Below are 24,262 nucleotides of genomic sequence, written 5' to 3' on the forward strand. Positions count from 1 at the left end.
CCTATTTTATATTTTTGAAACAGAGTCTCTTACGCCAGGCGGCTGGCTTCGAACTTGTGCGAGCCTCCTGTCTCCGCCTCCCAAGCGCGGGGATTACAAGCTTGCGCCACCATGCCTGGCTTAGAGAGCCTGTTTTTAGCTGGCACAAGGCATGCTGCTACCTGCGCACTTGAAATCGCGTAGTTTTTTGCCTTACTGGGGATTCACGGGCTTCCTCTACCCTTTTCTGCCCCAGCTGAAATGTCCTAGACTCTTCCAGCTTCAGAAGCAGGGATTCGTCAACGTGAGGGACCCGGGAGTTCCCACTCCTCGCAGCCCTGGAGGGCGAGCAGTGACGGGCTCGCAGGGGCTGCAGTGGGCGGTGTGCAGCCCAGCTACACTGGCCTTTGCTCCAGCAAGCTTCTGTCCACCATGTTGTGGGCCTGGCACCGCGCCGTAGGCCCTGGAGGAGCTGCTTGTGGAGGGCGGTGCTCTCTGGGGCCTGGCCTGATCAGCTGTGCTCTGCGAGGCAGGGCCCCGGCCCGCAGGATCTGGAAGGCCAGCCACTGGGTCTGCGTTGGCCCAGATGTGCCCTGTGCTCCATCCTCGGAGGCAGGTCCTCCTGCCTGGATCCTGGGGTCATCAGAGGGCAACTCAGAGGGGCAGCAGGACCTGCCCGTGGTCACAGTTGGGAGGCTGGGCACTGCAGACGTACGGCCTCTGAGCCACATTCTCCAAGGGTGTCAGTATTGAGTGGGAAAGAGGAGGCGGAGATGGCTTGACCCAGGGTGGGGCGTGGCCTTTGCTCCCCTGGGATGCACTCACCCTGTGATAGGATCCGTGCCTGTTTTACATGGATGGCCGTGGGGGAGACCAAGCGTTCCTCTTCACACCAGGCTGAATGGCGCCTCCCGCAGCCCTGGCCACTGCTGTCATTGACCACCCTCCGCCTGGAGCTCGCCGTCCCCATTCCCGAGAGCCCTGTCCTTCAGACCAGGGTCCCTGGGTGCAAGAGCTCAGCGTCCATGGGCAGCCCCAGAGAGACCTTCAAAGTGGCTGCCCCTTGTTTTGCCCTCAGTGTCAGTGACCTTCCTCAGAGTTCTAGGACTCAAGAGGCAAAAGTCACTTTGGGGTCATTGGCCTCCGTCAGTTTGCAGATCACACCGAGGCCGGGGGTGAGTCCCACGGCTGGGAGCAAGGCTGGGCAGGTGGGCACAGGACGCCTCACGGTTTGCTCTTCCCATGCCCCGTCAAGCGCTGTGTCCTGTGGACTCTGAGGCCCAGCCATTGCTGGGTGTGGCTCCCAGCCTGGCGGGAGCAGTCTTGCCCCTGGGCCTGCATCCAGGGGATGACCCTTCCCGAGGAACCCCCCTGGGCTGGAGGGTCTCCGTAGCCGACACAGAGGTGTTTCCGGCTTCCTATGCAGGCTTCTGGTTTCCAGGCTCTGGCAGGCCGAGTTCCACACCCCTCTGGGGCCTTTTCTCCCTGAAGGCCTCCTCTCCAAGTGCTCCTCTTGGTGGGCGGGTCGCGTGTGCGTGGCACTCGGTGGGGGGCACTTGCTCTGCCTCTCTGGATATTGCTTCTGATTCACGTCCCCCTTTCCCCAGGTGTCTCCTAGTTGCCGGGGTTCCTGCCACTGCTAGGTGACTGACAGAGGCTGCAGACATGGCGGGTGCCTCGGTGAAGGTGGCGGTGCGTGTCCGCCCCTTCAATTCCCGGGAAATGAGCCGGGATTCCAAGTGCATCATCCAGATGTCAGGAAGCACCACGAGTGAGTACCTCCCACCGCGCCAGCGTCCAGGAGCCGGCGCACAGACACTGCCACAGATCGGGGGAGGGTCCGGGTGTCATGGGGCCTGGGTTAAGGTCCCGCGTCAGCGATCTCCGCCTGGTGACCCCCTGGTGAAGCTCCCCGTTATGCACCGGCACCTGCAGTCCTAGCCAGCCCTGCTGCAGAGCCGGCTTCCCACCTCACGGCTGTGTCTCCACTGTGCCTAAGAGCAGCTTGATGCTTCTAGAAGGTTTTCACCTCTCTTCCACTCACACCCTCTGCACAGAGGACCAGGGAGAAACCAGGGCTCTTTGCAGGTGGCGGTCCCCTCTGCCACGCTGGAGAGCCACCCAGCATGGGCCCCGAGGTGAAGCCAGGCAAGCCCAGGAGAAGTGTCTGGAGGGACTCCTCCGTGCCCCTGGTCACACTCAAGTGTGACCTTGGCTCAGCGCCCCTTGACCCTCAGTCTCCCCACCTGTGCAAACAGATGGTGCTGGGTACTCCAGGTCATTTCTGAGTCCTTCTAGCCACACTAACGAAGCCCTAGGCTGGACCCCTCATCCCTGCCTCTGCTCTGCAGGTGGGGACCTGGGCCCAGGGTGGGGTGTGCCTGGGACTTGCCCCCCTGCATGGAGGAAATGGTGCCTATGTTGGTTGCCTGGAGTGGGGTATAACAAAATGCCACTGAGGGACTCGAGATGAGCTATGGGAGAGAGAGGGACAGACAAGACAGACAGACAGACAGAGGCAGAGAGAGATGAATGACCCCTGGGCTCTTCCTCTTAGGAGCCCACTAATCCCACCATGAGACCCCCACCCTCATGACCTCCTTGAACCCTACTCACCCCCAAAGGTCCCCAAGGTTCATCCCATTGGGGTTAGCATAGAACAGGGACACAGTCCCCCGCGGGTCTGCGGTTCAGCAGCAGCTCGGCACAGGACTCCTCCATGGTACACGGTGGGCCTGGCCTGGCTGTGCCCTCGGGCATCTGTGGGCAGCAGTGTCCACCACAGAGAGGGCAAGACAGCTCGTCTGCCATGGCTCGTTTGGGGACCCAGCCTACCTCCAAAACCTGCTCCCTCCCTCGGGGGATGTGGACTCTGCCACTCCCTGCGCAGAGCTGACCACCCTCCTCTGTCCCTCGGTGGGTGCGGACTCTGCCGCTCCCTGCAGAGCTGACCACCCTCCTCTGTCCCTGCCTGCAGCCATCGTCAACCCCAAACAGCCCAAGGAGACGCCCAAGAGCTTCAGCTTCGACTACTCCTACTGGTCCCACACCTCGGTGAGCGGAGGCTGGGTAGCTGGGGTGGTGCTGGCTCAGCCCTGCTCACGTGGGCTCTCCCTCCGGAGACGCCACCCCTCGGAGCACGCGCCTCTCTAAGTGGGGCGAGGACCCCAATTGCTCCCCTGGAGGCTTGCCTGAGCAGAGACGCACAGGGACCGATGGGCTTCTCGGCCCTATGGTGTATTCACCTGCCAGCCCGTGTCTCCACCTCCATTCACTCCACATGCAGAAAGGCCGCAGCTGAACCCACACATCCTCCTGGCGCCTGCACCCTGCATGGTAGAGCCGGGGAGCTCACGGACGCTGGCCACACATACACCCATTCCACACCACAGCCCCGCCCCTGGCCCTTCTTCCCACCTCCCTCCAGAGGCATCCAGTCCTCCGGCCAGCTCTCACCTACACATCCCAAGCGCCTGGCCCCCAGGGCTCTTCAGTGCCTCCCCGTCCAGCCTGTCCTCCAGTCAAGGTGACCCGCACCTGACCATGCTGTCCCTCTGCCTCACGCACCCTGTGGCTCTCAGCGCTGCGGCCCAGCTGCCTGCAGCCCACGTTCACCCCAGCTCAGTGGCAGCTCTGGGGCCTTGCACACACTCTGCCCTCTGCCCGGACCCCTGCGGCGCCGCGCTGCTATCTCCTCCTGCGACTGCTCTTTGTCCCCGGGAAGCTGCCCCCAAGGCAGGACGAGGGCGGGGACGTGCCTCCCCTCTGGGCTGCCCCTGTGCGCCCAAGCCCTGGGCCCACTTGGGCCCTGCAGACACGCCTTCTCGTCCCCCAGCCCGAGGACATCAACTACGCCTCGCAGAAGCAGGTGTACCGAGACATCGGGGAGGAGATGCTGCAGCATGCCTTCGAGGGCTACAACGTGTGCATCTTTGCCTACGGGCAGACGGGGGCCGGCAAGTCCTACACCATGATGGGGAAGCAGGAGAAGGACCAGCAGGGCATCATCCCACAGGCACGTGGCGGGCTGGAGACAGCGCCCAGCATGGCTGCGGGCTCTGGCCGGGGACAGCTGCCCAGGACAAGGGTGGCCAGATACTGAGTCACAGGTGGCCCCTCAGATGCTGCTGTGCTCCCAACCTCCCCAGCAGCCTCTGGGCCTGAGCTGGCCAGTCCTCGGCTGGGTCATCTTAGGGGTGGCGGCCCAAGTCTTCGTGTAGATGAGGACTGAGTGGCAAGCAGGTGTCCACAGGAAGGGTGGGCCACTAGCCAGGGGCGCCTGGGGTCCAAGGGGACACCAGGCACTGGCCTCGGGCCTTCTCTGGAATGTGTGTTGTGAGGGGTGAGAGGGGCGTGGGCCCAGGGCAGCCCCTAACCCTCACCAGCTGACTGTCCCTCTGTCCTTGCAGCTCTGTGAAGACCTCTTCTCTCGAATCAACGACACCACCAATGACAACATGTCCTACTCCGTGGAGGTAGGCTCCTTGCCTGTCACCAGCTTGGGGGTGGGCTCGGCGACTCAGGTGAGGTCGGCAAGGCAAGGGTTTCTGATTTAAGAGTCCCTGCCACTGGCTGCACCCTTTCACGTGTCCACGACGAGCCTGCCAGCTGCGGTGTGGGACTTGGGGACTCGCAGTGTGGGGGCCCAGTGGCCCTGGTGTGATCACAGGGGTGTGTGCTGGGGACCGAGTCCCAGGAGAGCCCCAAGGGTTGGCAGGCAGCTGTGGGCCAGCAAGCACTTCTGCTGCCCTGCACCTTGGGTTCCTGATGGGTCCTCCCCTGCAGGTCAGCTACATGGAGATTTACTGTGAACGGGTCCGGGACCTCCTGAACCCCAAGAACAAGGGCAACCTGCGTGTGAGGGAGCACCCGCTGCTGGGGCCCTATGTGGAGGACCTGTCCAAGCTGGCCGTCACCTCCTACAATGACATCCAGGACCTCATGGACTCTGGGAACAAGGCCAGGTGTGTGGCGACCTGCCTTCCACCATCCTGTCTCTGGGGTGCCCCGTCTCTGGTCTCCTGTTGGGTCTGCCAGGCTCAACCTCCTTGTGTGCCTAGGGCCACTGAGGGCACATGCGAGCTCATCCAGGGGGCACTGTCACCTGCACAGGGTGGGCAGCATAGCCCTGTGCCCTCCAGCTGAGGCGCACTGCGGGATGATGGCACAGATAGTGAAAGCTGCCTCTGTGGGGCCAGTCCTGGTCCCCAAGGGCAGCTGCTCTGCCAGGCCCCGGGGCTCAGAGACTGGACCTGGCACTGGGGCAAGTTGGCACCCAGCACAGCAGCCACAGGCAGTCCACCTCCCTGTAGTCCTGGGCCTCCTGCCCAGGATGCTCTGTTGCCATGGCAACCGTGGTCCCTCTCTATGCTCAAAGACTCTAGGGAGGGGGAGGCCAGAGCTGAGTCCACCTCAGCCCCTGAGGTGGTGGGGACGTCCTAGACCACCCAGGACACTATTCCTGACTGTGGCCTCTGCACACTAAGGTCACTGTGACCCTCTGTGATGTGCGGTGATTATATCTGAGGAGAGTCTTTGAGGTCCCTGGGGTTGGGGCAGTGTTGGCCCCTGAGCCCTCTTGACAGCCTGGGGCTGGAGGGCCACACTTCTGGCCATGCCACTTTCTGAGGAGAGGCTGGCTCCTTGGGCTCCCTGGCGTGGGCTGCAGTGGCGTGGGCTGCAGTGGTGTGGGCAGTGGATCCCCCTTTCTCTTCTGACAGCCACCCCTCCATTAGGGCCAAGGTGGACGCCTGCCCCTCTGGGTGATGCCTGGGCCCCTCAGGGTGGGGCACCCCCTTAGTTGCGGTGCTATGGTGTTCTGGGCAGCAGCTGAAGGATGAGGACCCCTCAGTAGGCGGCGGGTGTGTGCCGTGCTGGGCTGGGCAGAGCAGCCCTGGAGCCCGGGGGCCCGGCCAGCAAGCTTGCCCAGCACCCTCGGTCCTGACCTGGAGCGAGGGCTGACCTTGTGTGGCCTCCTGCTCCCAGGACCGTGGCGGCCACAAACATGAACGAGACCAGCAGCCGTTCCCACGCCGTCTTCAACATCATCTTCACTCAGAAGCGCCACGACGCGGAGACAGACATCACCACAGAGAAGGTGAGTGTGGCGGCTGTGGCGGCTGGGCAGGGCCGCCACACTGGACGCGGGCCCGTGAGGCAAGCGGTGTCCTTGCCTCAGGCCCCCTGGGAAGCGCGGGCCGAGCTGCCCCCAGAGCAGCTCCCACATGCCAAGGACAGGTGCCACAGCAGGCGGCCGCCCCATGAGTGGTGTGGGCCCGGGGCCGGCAGGCTCTTCCTGGGCCAGGCTTCAGGGGCAGAAGGCATGGCGCTGCCCGTGCCGTGCCCCGTGCCCTCCCACAGCCCCGTCTCTGGCCCAGGCCCTTTATTCTAGGCATCCTGTTCGTGAAGGGCAGCGAGCAGGTGTTGAGCCTCTTCTGGGCTGACTCTGCCCTGCCTGCACCCCACAGTCCCGCCTCGGCTCAGCACAGGGCCCCCATCGACACCCAGGGTCACAGACGAGGGGCCAGGAAGTCCACGGCAGTCCCTGGGGGTGCTGGGCGTCTCCTCGGCCCTGCATTATTCTCATGACTGATCCCTGGAGGTCCTAGGAGGTCCAGGAAGGCTGAGGGAGTTGGGGTTAGCAGGGGCAAAGCTGGCCGGGCCAGCCACCCTCACTGGCCAGGCTGCTGAGAGGGTGCCGCTGGTGACCCTGGCCTGTCCTCAGAGCTGTGGCTTCAGAGGGGCTGAGCCTTCCCATGATGCACGGGGCCACCTCCCTGTGGGGTCTGTGGGATCCTGGCCGGAGCCCCAGAAGGAAGCCAGGAGTAGCCAGGCCTTCTCTGGAGGGGTTTAAATCCCACCGTGGTGACTTGGGCCCTCTGTTAGTGGGCACAGTGACAGATCACCTCTTGGGCGCCTGCGTGGAGAGGCCCGGCGCGTGGGGGCCGTGTCACAGGGGGGTCTGCAGCCTCTGGGGGCGGTGGCTTGGTGCCCCACTGGACAGACCCTCCTGAGAGCTGTGATCAGAGGCACAGAAGGAAGCCAGGGAGGGAGGTATGGAGGGAGGGGAAGGCGTGGTTCCTCAGTGGCGGCAGCGCCCGCGTTTGACTCTCCGCCACTTCAGGTGAGCAAAATCAGCCTGGTGGACCTGGCCGGGAGCGAGCGGGCAGACTCCACGGGCGCCAAAGGCACGCGGCTCAAGGTAGGGCTAGGGCCACCCGAGGGGCAGCCGCTTGGCCGGCGGGTGCAGGGTCGGCCCCCAGAGCAGACCTGGGCGGGGGGTGCAGGCCCTCGCCTGCGGTCTCTGGTAGCAGGAAGGCCATCCCTGCTGTGCCAGTACTGGCCAGGAAGTGGACCCTCTGCATGGCCCTGAGGGACAGGCAGTGATGGGGCTGCAGGCTGGCCGCCCAGCGTCCTAAGTGGACCCTCCTGTGGAATGGCTTGGTGTCAGGAAGGAGCGGCTCCCTGTGACCTCTGCCATGACCTGAGGGCTGGGAAGGGGCTCTGGGAGCTGAGAGGTGAGGGCGGGTGAGGGGTGGACGGATGCATGGGGAGCCCAGGAGAACTCTGGGAGAACTGCCCCAGCATCCCGCTCCCCCGATGGCCCCAGAGGCTGGTGGTCAGGGCTGGCCCCTCAGCCCACGCCGCATGGGCCAGGCCTCGGGACAGCTCTGGAGCGGGAGGCCCCAGATGTCCTGACCCGCTTTTCCACTCACAGGAGGGAGCCAACATCAACAAGTCCTTGACCACGCTGGGGAAGGTCATCTCTGCCCTGGCAGAAATGGTGAGCTGGCGCCGGGAACTGGGGCCGGGGTGGGCTGCGAGGGGCCACCTCTGCTGCTCCCGGCAGAAGTTGGGGACGGCCAGGCTGCCCCCAGGACCTATTTGGTGCAGTGTGGGGCTCAGTGGAGCCCAGAGACAGGGGCTGTCATGGTGGGCTGTAGAGTGTGGCGCCTGTTAGGACCTGGCACCTCAGTTTCCCCTGTAAGTGGGGAGGCGCCGCCTTCCAGGGACCTCTGAGTGCCATCATAGGCTGTGGTGAGCATGCTGGGAGGGCAGCAGTCAGCTCTGACCTCCACTGGCCTGTCCAGGCCATCCTCCCAGGAGGAGTCCATGGCTCTGAGGGCTGGGCTTGCGGGGCCCTGCAGGACAAGCCCATCACCCAGGCTGCAGGCCAGGGAAGGACGGCTCTCCAGAGACCCTAGCCTGCTCTGAAGTTGTTCAGAGTGGGGGCAATATCTGGGTGACAGCAGCCTGAGAGGTCATGTCATGACCGGCTCAGGGGCCAGCGTGCTGGGCAGGGGGCGCCAGGCACCTGGCATGAGTTCGGGCCTCTGTGGGGCCGGCCTGCCCTGCCCTCATGCCCTGGGGCCCCAGGCTCGCTGCAGATCCTCACACTCTGTCTGCCCTTTCTGTTTTCAGGACTCTGGACCCAACAAGGTAAGCCACTTCTCTTGAATCCCAAGGGGAAGGGGTTGGGAGCCGGGGCTCAGCCCCAGCTGCCCCTGCAGGGCCCAGCAGTGACGGCCACCCTTCACTTTTTCCTTAACGAACACACCAGGCCGACTGGAGCTGGGCCTGAGCTTCCAGGTGGGCCCTGGGATGAAGACGCAGACTTTCTGGCCCACAGTGCCGTGGGGGGAGTGGAGAGCAAACGTAGAAGCAGGAAAATAAAGACAGAATTATATAAACGGAATTATAATTATAGAAATAATACATGCAAATATTAAATATAGCCATAGACTAATAGATATAGCTACAAGCTGGGATGGATTTCATAAAGGAAAAGCTGAGAGTGACCCACAGGTGACACAGCGTTTGCTCTGCGCGGAGGGGAGGTGGCCTTCCCCAGAGACCGAGAGCCGGTGGAGCCCCAGGCGGGCAGAGCACGTGTGGCTGGGGGGACGTGTGAGAGGAAGTGTGTGGGAAGGTGAGGGAATCGCATGAGGAACTGTGGGAGGCACTGCACGGGAAGTGTGTGAGGGAGGAAGTGTGTGAGGAAGTGTGTGAGGAAGGAAGTGTGTGTGAGCTCTGTGTGAAGAAGTGTGTGAGTAGGAAGTGTGTGAGGGAGGAAGTGTGTGAGGGAGGAAGTGTGTGAAGAAGGAAGTGTGAGAGGAAGGAAGTGTGTGTGAGCTCTGTGAAGAAGTGTGTGAAGGAGGAAGTATGTGAGGAAGTGTGTGAGGAAGGAAGTGTGTGAGGAGGAAGTGTGTGAGGGAGAAAGTGTGTGAGGAAAGAAGTGTGTGTGAGCTCTGTGTGAAGAAGTGTGTGAGGAGGAAGTGTGTGAGGAAGGAAGTGTGTGAGGGAGGAAGTGTGTGAAGAAGGAAGTGTGTGAGGGAGGAAGTGTGTGAGAGCTCTGTGTGAGGGAGGAAGTATGTGAGGAAGTGTGTGAGGAAGGAAGTGTGTGAGGGAGGAAGTATGTGAGGAAGAAAGTGTGTGAGGGAGGAAGTGTGTGAGGGAAGAAGTGTGTGAGGAAGGAAGTGTGTGAGAGCTCTGTATGAGGAAGTGTGTGAGGAAGGAAGTGTGTGAGGAAGTGTGTGAGGAAGAAAGTGAGGAAGTGTGTGAGGGAGGAAGTGTATGAGCTGTGTGTGAGGAAGGAAGTGTATGAGGAAGGAAGTGTGTGAGAGCTCTGTGTGAGGAGGTGTGTGATGATATGTGGGGAATGTGAGCAACTGTGGGATACCACATGATAACTAAGGAGTCGTGAGGAAGTGTCTGAGGTGAGATCCGTATGGAAACATGGCGGGGAGCTGCATGGGAAGCCATGGAGGAGCTGTGTGGCACTGGTAAGGAATCGTTTGAGGAACTTTTGGGGAAACACAGGAGGAAACACAGGAGGAGCTGTGAAGGACTGTGAAGAATTCTGTGCCCTGGGGAAGTGTGTGTGCTGTGTGAGGACTCATAGCCCTGCGTGGGCTGGGCGAGGAGCTGTGTGGAATGGCGTAGGAGCCTGGGCTGTGGCGAGCGTGAGGAGCTGGGGAGGAGATGGTGTGGGGAGCCATGTGTGGAGTGCGGTGAGGTATCGTCTGGAGCTGAGTGTGGAGTCTGCGGACGTACGTGGTGTGTGAATGGTACAAGGAACTGTGTGAGAATTGTGAGGACTGTGGGGAGCCGTGTGGGCGGTTGTGAGAACTGAGGGACTGGTGAACCATGCGCACCTGCACGAAGGCTGTGTCAGGGGATTTGAGACTTGGTATGGAAGTTGTGGGGAACTGGATTGTGTGGGCCACAGGAGTAACTGCGTGAGGAGCCGTGAGGCCCGCGAGGAGCTGCGGGGAACTAAGAGGGCGATTGTGTGAGGAGCTTGTGGGGAGAATGAACAGTGTGACTGTTGGGGAAATGCTACAGAACTGTGTAACTGATGTGTCTGGGGTTGAGGAGTTGTGTGGAGAATTGTGAGAAGCTAGGAGAGAAATTGGAAAAACTGTGGAACTCTGTCAGAAGTGTGTGTGGAAATGTGTGAGGAATTGAAAAGTGTGTGTATGTGTGAAAGAGAGTGAGAGTGAGAGTGAGAGTGAGAGAGAGAGAGAGAGAGAGAGAGAGAGAGAGAGAGAGAGAGAGAGAGAGAGAGAGAGAGAGAGAGAAGGACTGGGGCTGTTAGGAATGCTGTTAGGAATTTGTGTGGGAACTTTGAGAAACTGAGGAGAATTGTGTGAGGGATTGTGTGAGGAACTCTTTAAGGAACTGTAAGAAACTTTTTGGGGGAAAAGCTGGAAGAATTGTGTAATAGACTACTAGGGATTTGTGTGGAGAATTGTGAAGAGCCATGTGTAGAGCTATGTGAAGACGTCTTTAGAAATCTGTGTGAGGCTCTGGGTGGCCATGTGCAAGGAATTGTGTAAAGAACTGTGAATGGGATTGTGTAAGGAACTTTGTGGAGAACTGTGATAGGTTGTGACAAAGCGTGAGTGTGGCCGACTGGCTCGGTCGGGAATAATAAATCCAGCACTGAATATGGCCACTGAGACCGCTCAAGATCGAGTTTCTCAGAAAGATGTGCAAAGGATTTGGGTGCAGTTCTGCAGCCACTTATCTGCAGCGATTTTTTCCCTTTTATGAAATAAATTCCTTTAAGTTCCTGTTCATGGCACTTAATGTGAGATTCCTCTCCAGGAAAGAATCTGACATGGACAAAAGCCTCTTGTGTGATTGACACTTTATTACAAGAACCCAGAAAATTTATATCCTTCACCAGTGAGATTAATAGTAAAAAAAAAAAGAAGAAGAAGAAGAAGAGAAGTGCAATCACCACAAAACAATAGTGAAGGACATGTAAACAAAGTAAAAAGATTAGCTCCTGATCTTGTGACCAGATCCAGCCCCCTGTCCTTGAGCCCCCTGCCCTTGCAGACAGGCGGCTCCAAAGGGCAAATTCCAGAAGGCACAGGCACACCCAGGGCTTGGAGAAGACGGCCTCTCATGGAATCTCCTTTAACTTTTCAGAACTTTCCATTCCTAGGGCTTAGTCCATATGGCTGGCATGGGGAGATATGGCGATCCAGGGGGATGTGATGGAGGTCTCCCAGGTTTCGTCCGCATTGCCATCCAAAGTCTGAAAGCTTAAACAAGCTCACAACACAGTTGAGCAGATAAACACCAAAAAGTAACATGAAGTTTTTAGATTTAGTTGTCGGATATACTTCTCTAGCTGCTGAGCACTTTTTCTCAAACGATAGGCTTATTAGAAGCCTATTCCTCTTTTAATAATCCATATTCCTATCACAGACCCACTGCAACTTCCTTTTCTTTTCTGATTACCCTGATTCTCTCTTTCCCATTTGGGACAATCTTAGGATAAGCTCTTCTTCATACAAAAATTCTTTCTTATTCTCACCATATTCCCTTTCTTTCACACTTACACATTTATTATATCTGTCCTTTGTTCTGACATATTCATTTCTTAACCACGTGGCACCCGTGGCACCCCCCCCCCTGTCTCGGTCAGCACACATACTGGGTGTAAAGGTCAAGAATCTTCCTAGCCTTCGACTCTATTGTATTGGGCAGTATTAGCTGCTCATCAACTAGGCTGCTTTGATGTCACACACAAAGTTTATCTTCTCTGTATCTAGGCCGGATCACAAGGAGAGGGGGTAAACAGAGGCACCGCTTGCCTCCCTTAAGTTTTTAGGGTTAATGACTTCAGCTGACTCTTAAGGCTTTTACTGTAAGTTAATGATTAGAATCAAGGTCAGAGATAGAGGGGAAATCTGCGTTTGTAATTACTGTGACTGGAATGCTTCCACTGCATCTGAATTCTGACTAGATTTTATTACCATTTGAGCAAAGCCGAGGGTGTTTAGAGGCTTAGACAAATTACTAGAAAATGTATTTTCCACGGATTCAGTTTCTCTCAAAGTCCTGATCTTACATCACCGGAGCAATTCGTGTTGAAAGTTAAAAGAATCATTAAGAGTGGGGGAGTACTTTGGCCAGAGACAACACTTCCCCTCGGGGCTCTGCTTCCCTGAAGCTTAGCCAATTTCCTGCGTGGAAATCACACGCAGATGCCGAGGAAAAGGAAATAATCCCGGCAAGTGAGGAAGTGTTTAAGGAGCTGTTTGGAGCCGTTGCAAGGAGCTTGGAGAACGTGGAGTAAGCTGTGAGGGCTGTTTAAGGAAAATGGAGAGATTGTGCAGGAAGTGTGAAAACCTGAGAACTGTGCGGTGAGCTCGAGGGCCCGTGTGGGATCTTGAGGAACTGTGTGGGGACGACGTAATGACGGTGTGCCCAGCTGTGTGGGGGGCCAGGGAGCTACGTCAGGAACGGTGTGCCCACCTGTGTGAGGGGCCAGGGAACTACATCAGGAACGGTGTGCCCAGCTGCGTGGGGGGCCAGGGAGCTACGTCAGGAACGGTGTGCCCAGCTGCGTGGGGGGCTGAGTTGCACTGGAGGGATGCAGACGCGCGGGGACTGGCTGTGGAGGGACTCCGTAGACCGTGTCTGGGAGCTGAGTGAGTTCTGAGGCGCTGGTTGAGGAGCGGAGTCTGGAGCAGGGCCACGGGGCACGTGGTGTTGGACAGGGCAGAGGACTGAGCCCAGGTGCTTGCTCCCCGGCCAGAGCTGGTAGATACACAGTGTCCTGGGAAGCTGTGGGTTTTCCCAGCAGTGCTTGGGAGTCGGTTTATTCTGGAACATGCTCGGCCGTTGCATGAAAAGCTCATTGGGCGTGGCTGGCCTGCTGTGGCCGTCAAAGAATGGAAAGCCAGTGTGGCCGCGGCCCAGGCTTGGGCCACGGGGCCAGGAGGGCAGAGGAGAGGGAGAGTGGGTGCTGGGGCGCCGGCATGGCAGGGCACAGACTGCTGGCGGACAGAGTGAGAGAGAGCTGGAACCTAGAGGCCCCGGTGCTCCCTGAGTGACTGCGGGGCTGGGCTTGAGGCAGAGGACTCAGCCTCAAGATGAAGTAACGAAAAGTCAAGCTAGAAACAGTCCTGCCAGATTTTCAAAGGAAAAACCGAAAGTGTTCAACAGGGAAGAGCTGTCGAGAGAGGCTCCCTTGAGCCCGTTCACGGAGAGGCCGGGCATCATTTCCGAAACGCTCTTTGACAGTGTGTCTGAAAGCTTTCGTGCCAGGCATGGTGGCACACACCAGTAATCCCAGTGCTTGGGAGGCGGCTGACACAGGATCGCAGTTTCAAGGACAGCCTCAGCATCACTGCAGGACTCTAAGCAAACTAGCAAGGCCCTGTTTCAAAACAAAAGATAAAAAGGTCTGGGCTGTAATTCAGAGGCAGGATGCCTCTGGGTTCAAGTCCTAGTGTCTGTCTGTCTCTCTCCCTGCTGTCTACCCCCCCCTCACTCACTCACAAAAAAAAAAAAAAAAAAATTCAAAATTTACAAGTTCGTGAGCTCCTGGGGCTCCTCCTGGGGATTGTCCTAAAGAATAATGACAAATACATTTGCACCCAGAGAAATGGGTCGCTCAGGGCAATACCTCTGTGCAGATCCTGAGGACGGGCCTCAGGGGGCAGAGGCCAGGCCTGCGGGCCTCAGTGGCTACTTAGCAAATATTTCTTAAGTATTAAACAAGTCGTCAATGGAAAGTAACCTGACATCAAGCCAGAGAGATGCAAGTCCCAGCAGCCATTGCCCGGGACGCACAAAGAAACCGAGTCACAGGGGCAGCGGGAGCAGAGGCTGCAGGAGGGCTGTGGGCGGGCTCCTGAAGGCTGGCCAGTGTGAAGGAAGAAGGAGATGGCGTCTGTGGGTGGAGGCCGAGCACTTCAGGTCTGCTGGGCCTTTCCCTTTGGTCAGAAGGTGCTGCCGGGGTTGAGGGGGGGCAAAGGCTCAGGTCCATTCAGGTGTTGGCCGGTGATGTCAGCACTCCTGGGCTCGGGTCTAGCCCAGGGCCAGACAGAGCAGGGGAGTAGAGGGAAGGAAGCTGAGGACCTGGGAGCAGGGCATGTTGCGGGCCAGGGCGGGGTGCAGTAGGTGGCGCCGTGGGGTTCGTGCCTGAGATGCCCCCTCTGCTCAGCTGGTCTAGACCTCAGCACCCAGTGCGGCCTCCTCCGCCTGCCCCTCCTGCGGGCTCAGGGCTGACCTTCGGTGTCTCCACAGAACAAGAAAAAGAAGAAGACGGACTTCATCCCATACCGGGACTCTGTGCTGACCTGGCTCCTCCGGGAAAACCTGGGTAAGGACTTGGTCGGCGGCCCCTGGACCCGGACTTCTCTCTGCCCCTCGGCTGTGAGCTGTGTGCATGGAATGGGAGTGCGTGGGAGGGGGATTAGGAACACGAGGGTCACCATGGGAGGCCGCCCGGCCAGACACAGCCTCTTGTCCTTTCTGGGCCGAGGCTGAGAGGTGGCCCTGTCCTGAACAGCACGATAACTTCTATGGGTTCTTGGCTTCCATGGCAAAAAGAATTTCAACACAGGCCAGTCAGAGATAAAGGCAGAGGTTTTATTTTATTTTATTTTATTTTTATTGGTGCATTGTAATCATATATCACATTGGAGTATAAGACTTGAGAGGATATACAAGCACACATCATCCAATTAGCCCTTATCCAGTCCCCATCCCATTCCCTCCCCCTCCCTCCTCCCCCTCCCTCGATCCCATGCTTGTTTGGTGATTAACTTTGATACATTTGTTTATGTACCTCCTGCGTTTTAAAGAGGCTCCGTCCTCCCCTATTCCATACCCTCTGATTGGTCACCTTAGTTGCTTCACTATAGGGCCCTTTCTACAGCTCGACCCCTTCCTGTTGCCCCTTTCCTCCTAGTTATTGCTGATTAGGGGAAGCATCTGGTTTTTATTTTCTGCAATATTTCTCTGTGCATGCCGTGTTGCAAGTACCGATTCCACTCTTGACGGCCCCAGTAGTGGCCTGGCTACCCATTGGACTGATCCAGACCTCGCTGGCTCAAGCAGCGGCCTTGCCTCATGGGAGGCCCCGATTCTGGGAGGTCTCACTGGCCCCAACACTGGCCTAAACCCTCGGCTGCCTCTGATCCCGGCCTTGGTGGCCCCAGCACCGACCTAGCCTCAAGGCAGGCTCCGATCCCGGCCTCAGAGGCCTCAGTAGTGGCCTTGCCTCACGGCAGGCTCCAATGTCACCCGTTGGCCCTGGCACCAGCCTAACCCCTCGGCAGGCTCCGATCACGGCCTCGGAGGCCCCAGCTCCAGCCTTGCCTTATGGCAGGCTCCGATCCCAGCCTCGCTGGCCTCGGCACCGGTCTAACCCCTCGGCAGGCTCTGATCCTGGCCTCGGAGGCCTCAGTAGCAGCCTTGCCTCACGGAAGGCTCCGATGCCGGCCGTTGGCCCCAGCACCAGCCTAACCCCTCAGCAGGCTCTAATCCAGGCCTTGGAGGCCCCAGCACTGGCCTTGCCTCATGGCAGGCTCCGATCCCGGCCTCGCTGGCCCCGGCACCGGCCTAACCCCTTGGCAGGCTCCGATCCCGACCTCGGAGGCCCCAGCACTGGCCTTGCCTCATGGCAGGCTCCAATTCCGGCCTCGCTAGCCCCAGCACCAGCCTAACCCCTTGGCAGGCTCCGATCCCGGCCTCAGAGGCCCCAGCACCGGCCTAAGGCAGAGGTTTTAATTTAAACAAAGTAAGGTACACGTTCAGGGGAAATGCAAGCCATCTCAAGAGAGTGAGAGCCATGGGGAGAGAGGTCAAGAGCTCAAAACATTGTCCAGAGTGCCCACGGGCTGCCCAAAATGGCCCAGAATGCCCCCCCAAATGCCCAGAGCTCCTCAGAGCTCTACTTTCTTACAGGGCTTACTAGAGAGGGGGCAGTTAGGGGCACATGAGATGGCAGCCTCCTTTTCTGAGGCTTTCTGGTTCACAAAAGGTGATAATTCCTTTGGGCCAGGACTCCTCAGAGTCAGAGACAGAAAGTTGGGAGGAGACATAGGCCTGTGGGGTGTGGGGCTCTGTTAACAAAATATGACTTTTGAGGATCTCCCTGGAGGGAAACAGACTTTGACAAAGGGTGAAGCTGTCAGGTTTTAATGGTCTCAGGAATTTCCTGAGCCATCCTACTTTAATTGAAAAGTGTGGGTCTGACTTCTTAAGAATATCCAAGCTCAGCCAGGCGTGGTGGGCATGCTTGTCATCCCAGCATTCGGGAGGCTGAGACCGGAGGATCGCGGTTCGACAGCCTCAGCTACTTAGTGAGGCCCTCTGCAACTCAGTGAGACCTGGTTTCAAAATAAAGAATAAAAAATAGGGCAGGGTGTGTAGCTTGGAGGTAGAATGCCCCTGGGTTCCATCCCCAGACCTGAAAAAAAAAAAAAAAAAGAATATCCAAACTGTTAACTGAAGATTTTGGAATATATATATATATATATATATACACACACACACACACACACACACACACACACACACACACATATATATATTGGTACTAGGGATAGAACCCAGAGGCTTTCTACCTCTGGGCTATACTCCCAGACCTATTTTATACTTTACTTGGAAACAGGGTCTCACTAAGTTGCTGAAAGCCTCACGAAGTAGTTGAGGCTGGCTTTGATCCTCCTGTCTCAGCCTCCCAAGTGCAGGAATTACAAGCGTGTGCCATAACGCCCGGCAGATTTTGGATTTTAAAACCATATCTTCCTTCACTTCCCAATGCCTCTCCTTTCTACCTAAATTGTATTTCTTCTGTTCTACCTTATCAGCCCTGGAGGGGCGTTGGCGGAGCAGCAGGGCCTGGGCAGAAGCCCCTGTGCTGAGCAGAGCAGGTCTGAGGGGCCGAGAGCACACACCTGCCGGTGTTGGCCCTCCTCGGGGGTGACAGGTCATCTTCATGCCCACCCTTCTCGGGGTCTCAGTTTCTCCATCTGTAACAGGGACTCGGGACTCTGATTCTGGAGAGTCCTGCTTGCTGACTGCCCTGAATCCCCTCCCCTGTCTGAGAAGTAGGAATAGGTAGGGAGTGGAGGCCAAACAAACCCACTCAGATCCTGTCCCCATCCCCATGACCTCGGGGCCTCCCCGGCTGTTTATAACTGGAGAAGCTGATGCTCAGGGAGGGAAACTGAGCCTCAGGCCAACCTGGCGGACAGCTGGGGGCCCTGGCCCTCCTCCACCGCATGGCTGAGAGCATAGGCCCTGGCTGCGTGGCTGTGCACCCCAGGACCCGTCAGGCCGATCCCCAGCCAGAGACAGACTGTGCGCCACGGGGCAGAGGAGAGAGGGATGGGGCTCTCGGGCAGGTGGGCCCCCTGGGGGAGAGCAGTAGGGTCACAGGAACACCCAAGGTGCTCGTGGCCTGGGGGGCAGACCTCTCCCATAGACTCAGCTCGGGGTGAGGCAGGTGGAGACCCCATGTAACCTTTCCTGGGGGCTGGCATGGCACTGTGCCAGGTCCTTTCTGGACCTGCCAACTCACAGGCCCCGTGGGGGCTCATGGGAACCCCGCCTAGGGAATGGCTCCCACTATACTGACCCCAGGACAAGCAGGCTAGGCCATCCACCCACAGGCAGCCCTGAGGGCTGGGGCAGGGCCAGCGCTGACCTCATTGGAAGCGAGGCCACGACCCCAACAGGACCCTGGCCGGCATCCACTCCACAGGAACCCCAGGCCGTGGGTGTCCAAGGAGACCTGAAACACCTCTTCTCCCATGTGCTCCCTACCAGGCCAGGAATCCAATGTCATGTTTTGAGAAAAATCTCAAACATAAACAGCCTTCATGGCAGGATAAACCCTGTGAAGTCCTCCAGGGCCTTCCTCTTGGCATGAGCAAGGGAGGCCTGGCGGCTGTAGAATGGCCCGGATGTGACCGAGAAGAGGCTGAGGAAGGCCAGTGCCCAGCTGCTGCATGCACAGCGGGCAGGCCTGGGCTCTGTTTCCTCTCTGGGCCTCGGCGGCCAGGGCACCAGGAAGGCGGGTGAGGGGCCCCTCCAGCAGGCCCAACCTGACTGTCTTCCCACAGGGGGCAACTCGAGGACGGCTATGGTGGCAGCCCTGAGCCCTGCCGACATCAACTACGACGAGACCCTTAGTACGCTGAGGTGTGTGGCGCAGGGCCTGGGGCGGGAACGGCCCGGCACTCGTGTGCTGAGGCTTGTCAGGAGGGACAGAGGCGCCTCTACTGGGGGCTTCACCCTGGGCTCTGTGAGGCTGGAGGTTTGGGGTTCCCAGGCCCCATGGGCCCTGTACTGCTCCCAATACCCTCCAGGTGTACTTTGGGGCTCCAGGCAGCCCTGGACCCCGTGGCACAGGCTGGAAGCGTTGGCAGCCTCGGAGATCAAGAGCTTTCGGTTAGCATGGGAGGCTCCGGTGGTCTCCGGAGATCTCTGGCAGCCCGGGGCGGGGGGCACGCGGGCCCCGCGCTGCAGGAGGCCGCTTAGTGTATGGGTTGGTGGTGTTTGGTCTCTTCTGAGCAAGCACTCTTAGTGGAAAGCAGGCCTGGGGCCTGGTGTGCTGATAACATCTACGTAGCCTTCCCTCCTACTGGCCCTCTTCCCCTGGGCCACAGGTCCAAGTGGACAGGAATTAGCTGTCCCTTCTCTGAGCTCCAGTTCCTTCAAGCGGGTGAGGAGGGCTGGGTGACCCCATCCATACTCCCCTGGCCAGTGGCCCCAGAGACCAGCAGTGGGGTGACTTTCACTGTGCCAGATTGGGCCGAAGTTCCCCCATCCCCAAGCACAGCCCCCAGGCCAATCCCAGGCGGGGCTCCGGGCACCCAGGCCTGCAGAGATGGGCCTGCCCCACAGTCACGCCTGCCTCTGCTGCCCAGGTACGCGGACCGAGCCAAGCAGATCCGCTGCAACGCCGTCATCAACGAAGACCCCAACAACAAGCTGATCCGAGAGCTCAAGGACGAGGTGACCCGGCTGCGGGACCTGCTGTATGCCCAGGGGCTGGGTGACATCACTGAAGGTGAGCGTCCGCTCTGCGTGCTCCGCCCCATGGGCCTCTCGGCCATCTCTCCTCTCGCGCTGGCTGGGGGCGGTTTGGAAGCTGCTGGATCCTTGACCTCGCTTCCTGTTTCTGGGCAGAACTGCCTCTGGGCGGGAGGCCGGGCTGAACACTGGACGAGGGAGAGCCAGTTTTCTGGCCTTGGCCTGGAAAGAACTGCATGGTCTGGGTTTGGAGCTGGCCGAGCAGGCCAGAGGGTTCCTGGGGCCGCGGGCAGGCCCCAGGTGCTGGGCTTTCAGTGCCCGCCGTCCCCCACCTGCCGAAGACCTTCGCCACCCTGCGTGTTGCCACCCGCTGCCCTCTGGAGACGAACCTGCTCTTCTGTTCTCTGTCTCTCCTCCCCCACGCCTGCCCTCCCCCGTAGCCAACACTGTGCCTGGAGGACCCAAATGTGTGTATTCCCCACTGCTCTGCATCCGCTTCTGGCCCCGGGCGCAGGGGGCTCAGGGCAGCGAGGGCGGGTGGGGACTGCAGGCCCAAGGTGCCAGACCGGAGCCAGGGCTCCACCTGTCTCCTGTCACTGGAGGCACCAGCCTCCTGCTCCCACTCACAGGCGCATCCCCAGCTCACCCCGTCTGTGTGGGAAACTGAGGCCCCAGGGGGTGGGGTGCAGCGAAGTCCTTCTCAGGTCCCTGCGCACCCAGAGCCGGGGGTCCAAATGTCTGTCCACGGGCCAGGGAAGCTGGAGGACCCATCCTAGCCTGGCTGGCGGCTCCGGCTGGCAGCTCCAGCCTGTGGCTCAGCTGTTCCCACCCCAGGTCTTACCTGGAAATGCCATCAGGCGACTGTGTCTCCCTGCCCCTGCCCTGGGGTCCCAAGGCCTGAGTCTCCCCGTGCGCAGTGCTGTCCTGTGTTGGCCGCTGTTCTGCTGTGTGTCTGCTTCTGCTGGGAGGGGCTGGACACCTCCCCCCAGGGTGTCACAGCCTAACTCCCAGGCTTTAGGGGCAGCTGAGCCCTGGGGTGGTAGAGGAGGAGGGGCTCCCGCCCAGCTTCTTCTCCCGATGGTCTCTGGCCCATGCTGCATTCAGCCTGTCCAGACCATCTGGTGCACCCTGGTCTTGTAGCTCAGGAGTGCATGATGGCCCAGGTAGATGGTGGGCATGGAAGGACAGGGCCCACTCAGAGAGGGTAAAGATGGGCATCAGGGTCCAGGTTCAGGGCAGGGCCTGGGGAAGCCCAGTGAGCGCAGGTACTGGGCGGGCACGTTGGAGTGAGCTCCTGGCCCTCAGCTGCAGAGGCTGTGCGGGGTCCGCAGGGTTGGGAGGCTGCCCGGCCCCACACGGAGTCTGGGTGGCTCAGTGGCGCTGTGGCTGGGGAGAGGGAGTGTCTGTGGGGAGGACGGCAAGGGCTGTGCATGTGCGCGTCCCGGGCTTTCTCTGGCCTGCCTCTGCTTTGTCCCAGCGCGTCTGTCTTTCTCTTCTCTCTCTCCTGGCTGTCTGCCTCACTGTCCCTTCCTGCCTCTGCGTCTGACCTTGAGAACCCTACCTGGAGCTGCACTGGGCTCGCGCTGAGTCTAGCCCCTCATGATCTCTCCACAGTGACCAACGCCCTGGTGGGCATGAGCCCCTCGTCCTCGCTCTCGGCCCTGTCCAGCCGTGCAGCCTCCGTGTCCAGCCTCCACGAACGCCTCTTGTTTGCCCCGGGCAGCGAGGAGGCTATTGAAAGGCTCAAGGTGAGGGCCAGGCCCCGGGTACTGCTGGCCGGGCAGTGGGTACAGGCTCCTGGACACGGTGGGCTGAGAGGTGACAGAGAGCTTCGCCCAACATGGGGCCAAGCCTCCCAGGGCAGCAGAAGGCCAGGTGTGGCCACCCAGCTGTGCATGGCCTGTTCCCAGGCCCCAGCAGCCAGGACGGCCGTTGAGTTCAGGCCTCCGGCTGCACAAGCTCTGGGCAGGAACTGTCCCGTGTAGGCCCCAAGGACAGGGCCTGTTTAAGAACAGTGGGCTGTGCCTTTCCAGTGTGGAGTTAGCCTCTCCCCCCGGAAGCCCTTCCTGGGTGCCACTGCCAGGTCCCTTGGAGCTACACTTATGAGAGGGGCGGGTGTTACAGACTTCTGAGCCTTCCTGGCAGCCCGGGCCCCTGCACCCCTGGCTGGCCCTGGCTGGCCCTGGCCGGCCTTGGGTTTTCTTTTTCTTGCTCTGTCAGAAGTGGCTGTGTGCTGGCCTGTGCAGGTGCAGGGGAAAGGACTCAGGCCCCGGAGGCTGGGGTTGCAGGGCAGGTGCAGAGGCCTGACCCGAGGCTCACAGGCGTGACAGATGGGGTGGGTGACCAGGGAGCAGAGGGCCCATTGTGTCTGGATGGCCTACTTAGGGCTGGGAGTCCACCTGGGGCAAGGACCTCCCTGGGCTGTCTGTGGGAAGGAAGCACGATGGTGCCAGTGTGGAGAAGTGTCACCAGCTCTTGAACAGGTGTGCTCAGAGCCCTCAACATCTGCCCCCAGGGGGTGTGGTTCTTGAGACCCCCCTCATCTCTTTGTTCCTCTGTTCTTTTGAATGTGTCTATGGGAAAGACCTCTCAGGATCTCCTGTGTCTGGGCGGGCCCAGGAGTCAGTGCCTGGCACCCACATCTCTGCTGACCCCACACCGCGGCCACCGCGCCCTAGGACCTCACTCTGCCCTTCCTCCCTCTCCAGGAAACAGAGAAGATCATTGCAGAGCTCAACGAGACCTGGGAGGAGAAGCTGAGGCGGACAGAAGCCATACGGATGGAGAGGTGCCTGCAAGGGGAACTGAGGCCGGAGGGCATCGTCAGGGAGCACCAGGCCCTGCCCTCCAGCCCCGGGGTGGCTGTGCTCCGCCATGGGACGAGCCTGTAACCTCTGACCCAGCGGCCCTCCCCCTCATATGGTTAGGGTGCTGGCTGAGGAGGCCCCAGCCCTGACCCTGGGTGAAGATACAGGAAAGGTTTGGTCCCATCAGGGACACCTTAACTTACTGACCAGGCAGGTCACAGCCTGGGAGCCACCTGGGAGCTCTGGTCTGTCAGGCAGGGCGGGGGCCAGTCCAGGTGGCCTCCCGGAGCCCAGCTGACCCCAGCTCTGTCCCCCAGGGAAGCACTGCTGGCCGAGATGGGCGTGGCCATGAGGGAGGATGGTGGCACCTTGGGCGTGTTCTCTCCCAAAAAGGTAGGCATTGGGCCCGGGTCGGTGGTGTCAGCTTGACATGGACAGGGTGACCCTGCCCCTGGTGGAGGCCAGGGGCTTGGGGGGTCTGACCAGGCTTTGGGTCAGCCATGCTCACAGCCACGCTCTCCCTTGAGGGAGCCTCCGACCACCCCCCCATCGCAGCAGGACGTCTGGTGGCTTTGGAACATCGGAGGAGCTTCTTGTTTGCCTAAGGCTTGACTAGGTCCCCAAGGACAGGAGACTAGGGCCAGTCCCTTTGGGCGTCTGGGCCTGCCTCTCATGGAAGCCCCTGGCCTCCTCCCTGTGATCAGCCCCACTGGGGAAAAGTAGCCTCGTGTGTGGCAGAGGCCGAGAACCAGGAGGACAGCCAGTGCCTTGGAGGCCCCCGAGTTGGGGAGGGCTGCCTCAGGAGAGATGGGGTTCGCCTGGGAGGCACGGCCTGCCGCTGGCCTGCCTGGGCTGGGCCGGCTTAGGGTGATGTCCATTGAGCGGTACTCAGGAAGCAGGGAACAAGGCCCTGGACACTTGGAGAGCATCCTCTGTGCCCGACTGGGCCGCCCAGGCCTCCATCATGACAAGCACACACAGAGCATTAATCTGCAGCTGACCAGACCTGCAGTACCTACCTCAAGGGGACTTTCCCTCACATGTCTCTGGCTCCCGTCCACACGCAGCAGAGGGGACCCCAGCTAGCCGTCCTCCACTGCCCACCCTGGCCAGTGCCCAGCGAGGCCAACACTGCCACATGTGCCAGGTAGCTGGTGGAGTTGGGTCTGGCTGCACATGTGGATAGCCATCTTCATGACCAGCTGGGCAGGGAGGGGCTGTGCGGGTCACACTCTGGCCAGGTTGTGTGCTCAGGCCCAGAGGCAGGGCTGCCTCGGAGGAGCTGCTGGAGGTGCCCTGCTGGGGCAGGCGGGGGGCCCCATCACCTCCAGAGCAGGACTTCCTTCTGTCTGACCCAGGGGCATTCTACCTCTAAGCCATACCCTCAGCCTTTTTTTTTTTTTTTAATTTGAAACAGGTCTTGCTAAGTTGCTAAGGCTGGCCTTGAACCCATGATCCTCCGGTCTCGGCATCCTAAGTACTAGGATTACGGGCACGCACTATCACGCCTGGCTCTCCTTTGCCTTTTTGGTGGCCCTGGGTGTAGGCCTTGCCCAATGGGGGGCCACGGGGACCCCACCTGAGAAGCCTGAGCTCCTGACCCCCAGAAGAAGCAGGCAGGCCCTGGGTCCCATTGCTGACACCTGTGCCAGCCCTTCCTGGGGTGTGTTCCTGCTGGGTCAGGGGTGAGGGGACAATGTGTGCTGTCTGGTGACCCCCCTGGGTCCCCCTAGGCTGCGATGTGGGGCACCTGCTGTGCCAGGTGCCGTGCCAGCCTGGCTGTGTGCAGGAACCTGTCCCCAGCCTGCTGCCGTAAAGCACCCAAAGCTCTCCTTGTTCCTTCCTCTCTGGACCTGGAGTTGCCAGCCTGGTGAGGCTCCTTGAGGCAGGGCTCCGGGTCCCGGGCATCTTGCTGGGGCCCTTCCTGGGAGAGCCTTTCCTTCCTGTCACCTCTGCCAGTGAGGGAGAGCACTGTCCCAGGATAGCCTGGCCTGGGCTGGCAGCAGCCGCCTGGGAGGGCTCAGGTGGGTGGCCAGCGCTGGCCTCTGCCCCGCCCAGGAGAGTGACCCTCCCGTGTCCCTCCAGACTCCGCATCTGGTCAACCTGAACGAGGACCCGCTGATGTCTGAGTGCCTCCTGTACTACATCAAGGATGGGATGACCAGGTAGGGCCCGCTGCC

General features: G+C 59.8%; 1 protein-coding gene across 17 annotated transcripts in view; it reads left to right on the forward strand.

Moving 5' to 3' along the window:
* Positions 1-1,644: 1,644 nt before the first annotated feature.
* KIF1A (kinesin family member 1A) overlaps positions 1,645-24,262 on the forward strand; it is a gene marked incomplete at both ends in the record, with an annotated part of 61,910 nt that continues 39,292 nt past the window's right edge. For 7 of the 17 annotated variants that reach the window (XM_080689748.1, XM_080689750.1, XM_080689749.1 and 4 more), the window contains 16 exons: positions 1,645-1,750; positions 2,957-3,033; positions 3,815-3,994; positions 4,389-4,454; positions 4,765-4,943; positions 5,965-6,076; positions 7,103-7,180; positions 7,697-7,762; positions 8,401-8,418; positions 14,533-14,608; positions 18,363-18,441; positions 19,170-19,312; positions 20,890-21,023; positions 21,984-22,063; positions 22,400-22,475; positions 24,168-24,247. In XM_080689748.1, coding sequence (XP_080545874.1) covers positions 1,645-1,750; positions 2,957-3,033; positions 3,815-3,994; positions 4,389-4,454; positions 4,765-4,943; positions 5,965-6,076; positions 7,103-7,180; positions 7,697-7,762; positions 8,401-8,418; positions 14,533-14,608; positions 18,363-18,441; positions 19,170-19,312; positions 20,890-21,023; positions 21,984-22,063; positions 22,400-22,475; positions 24,168-24,247 — 1,550 coding nt within the window. Of the gene's footprint in view, positions 1,751-2,956; positions 3,034-3,814; positions 3,995-4,388; positions 4,455-4,764; positions 4,944-5,964; positions 6,077-7,102; positions 7,181-7,696; positions 7,763-8,400; positions 8,419-14,532; positions 14,609-18,362; positions 18,442-19,169; positions 19,313-19,715; positions 19,743-20,811; positions 21,024-21,983; positions 22,064-22,399; positions 22,476-24,167; positions 24,248-24,262 lie in introns of all 17 variants that reach the window. The other 10 variants (XM_080689738.1, XM_080689751.1, XM_080689752.1 and 7 more) reach the window with 3 other exon arrangements.

The sequence above is a fragment of the Muscardinus avellanarius genome, assembly GCF_963383645.1.
Source record: "Muscardinus avellanarius genome assembly, chromosome: 2".
Taxonomy (NCBI): Eukaryota; Metazoa; Chordata; class Mammalia; order Rodentia; family Gliridae; genus Muscardinus; species Muscardinus avellanarius.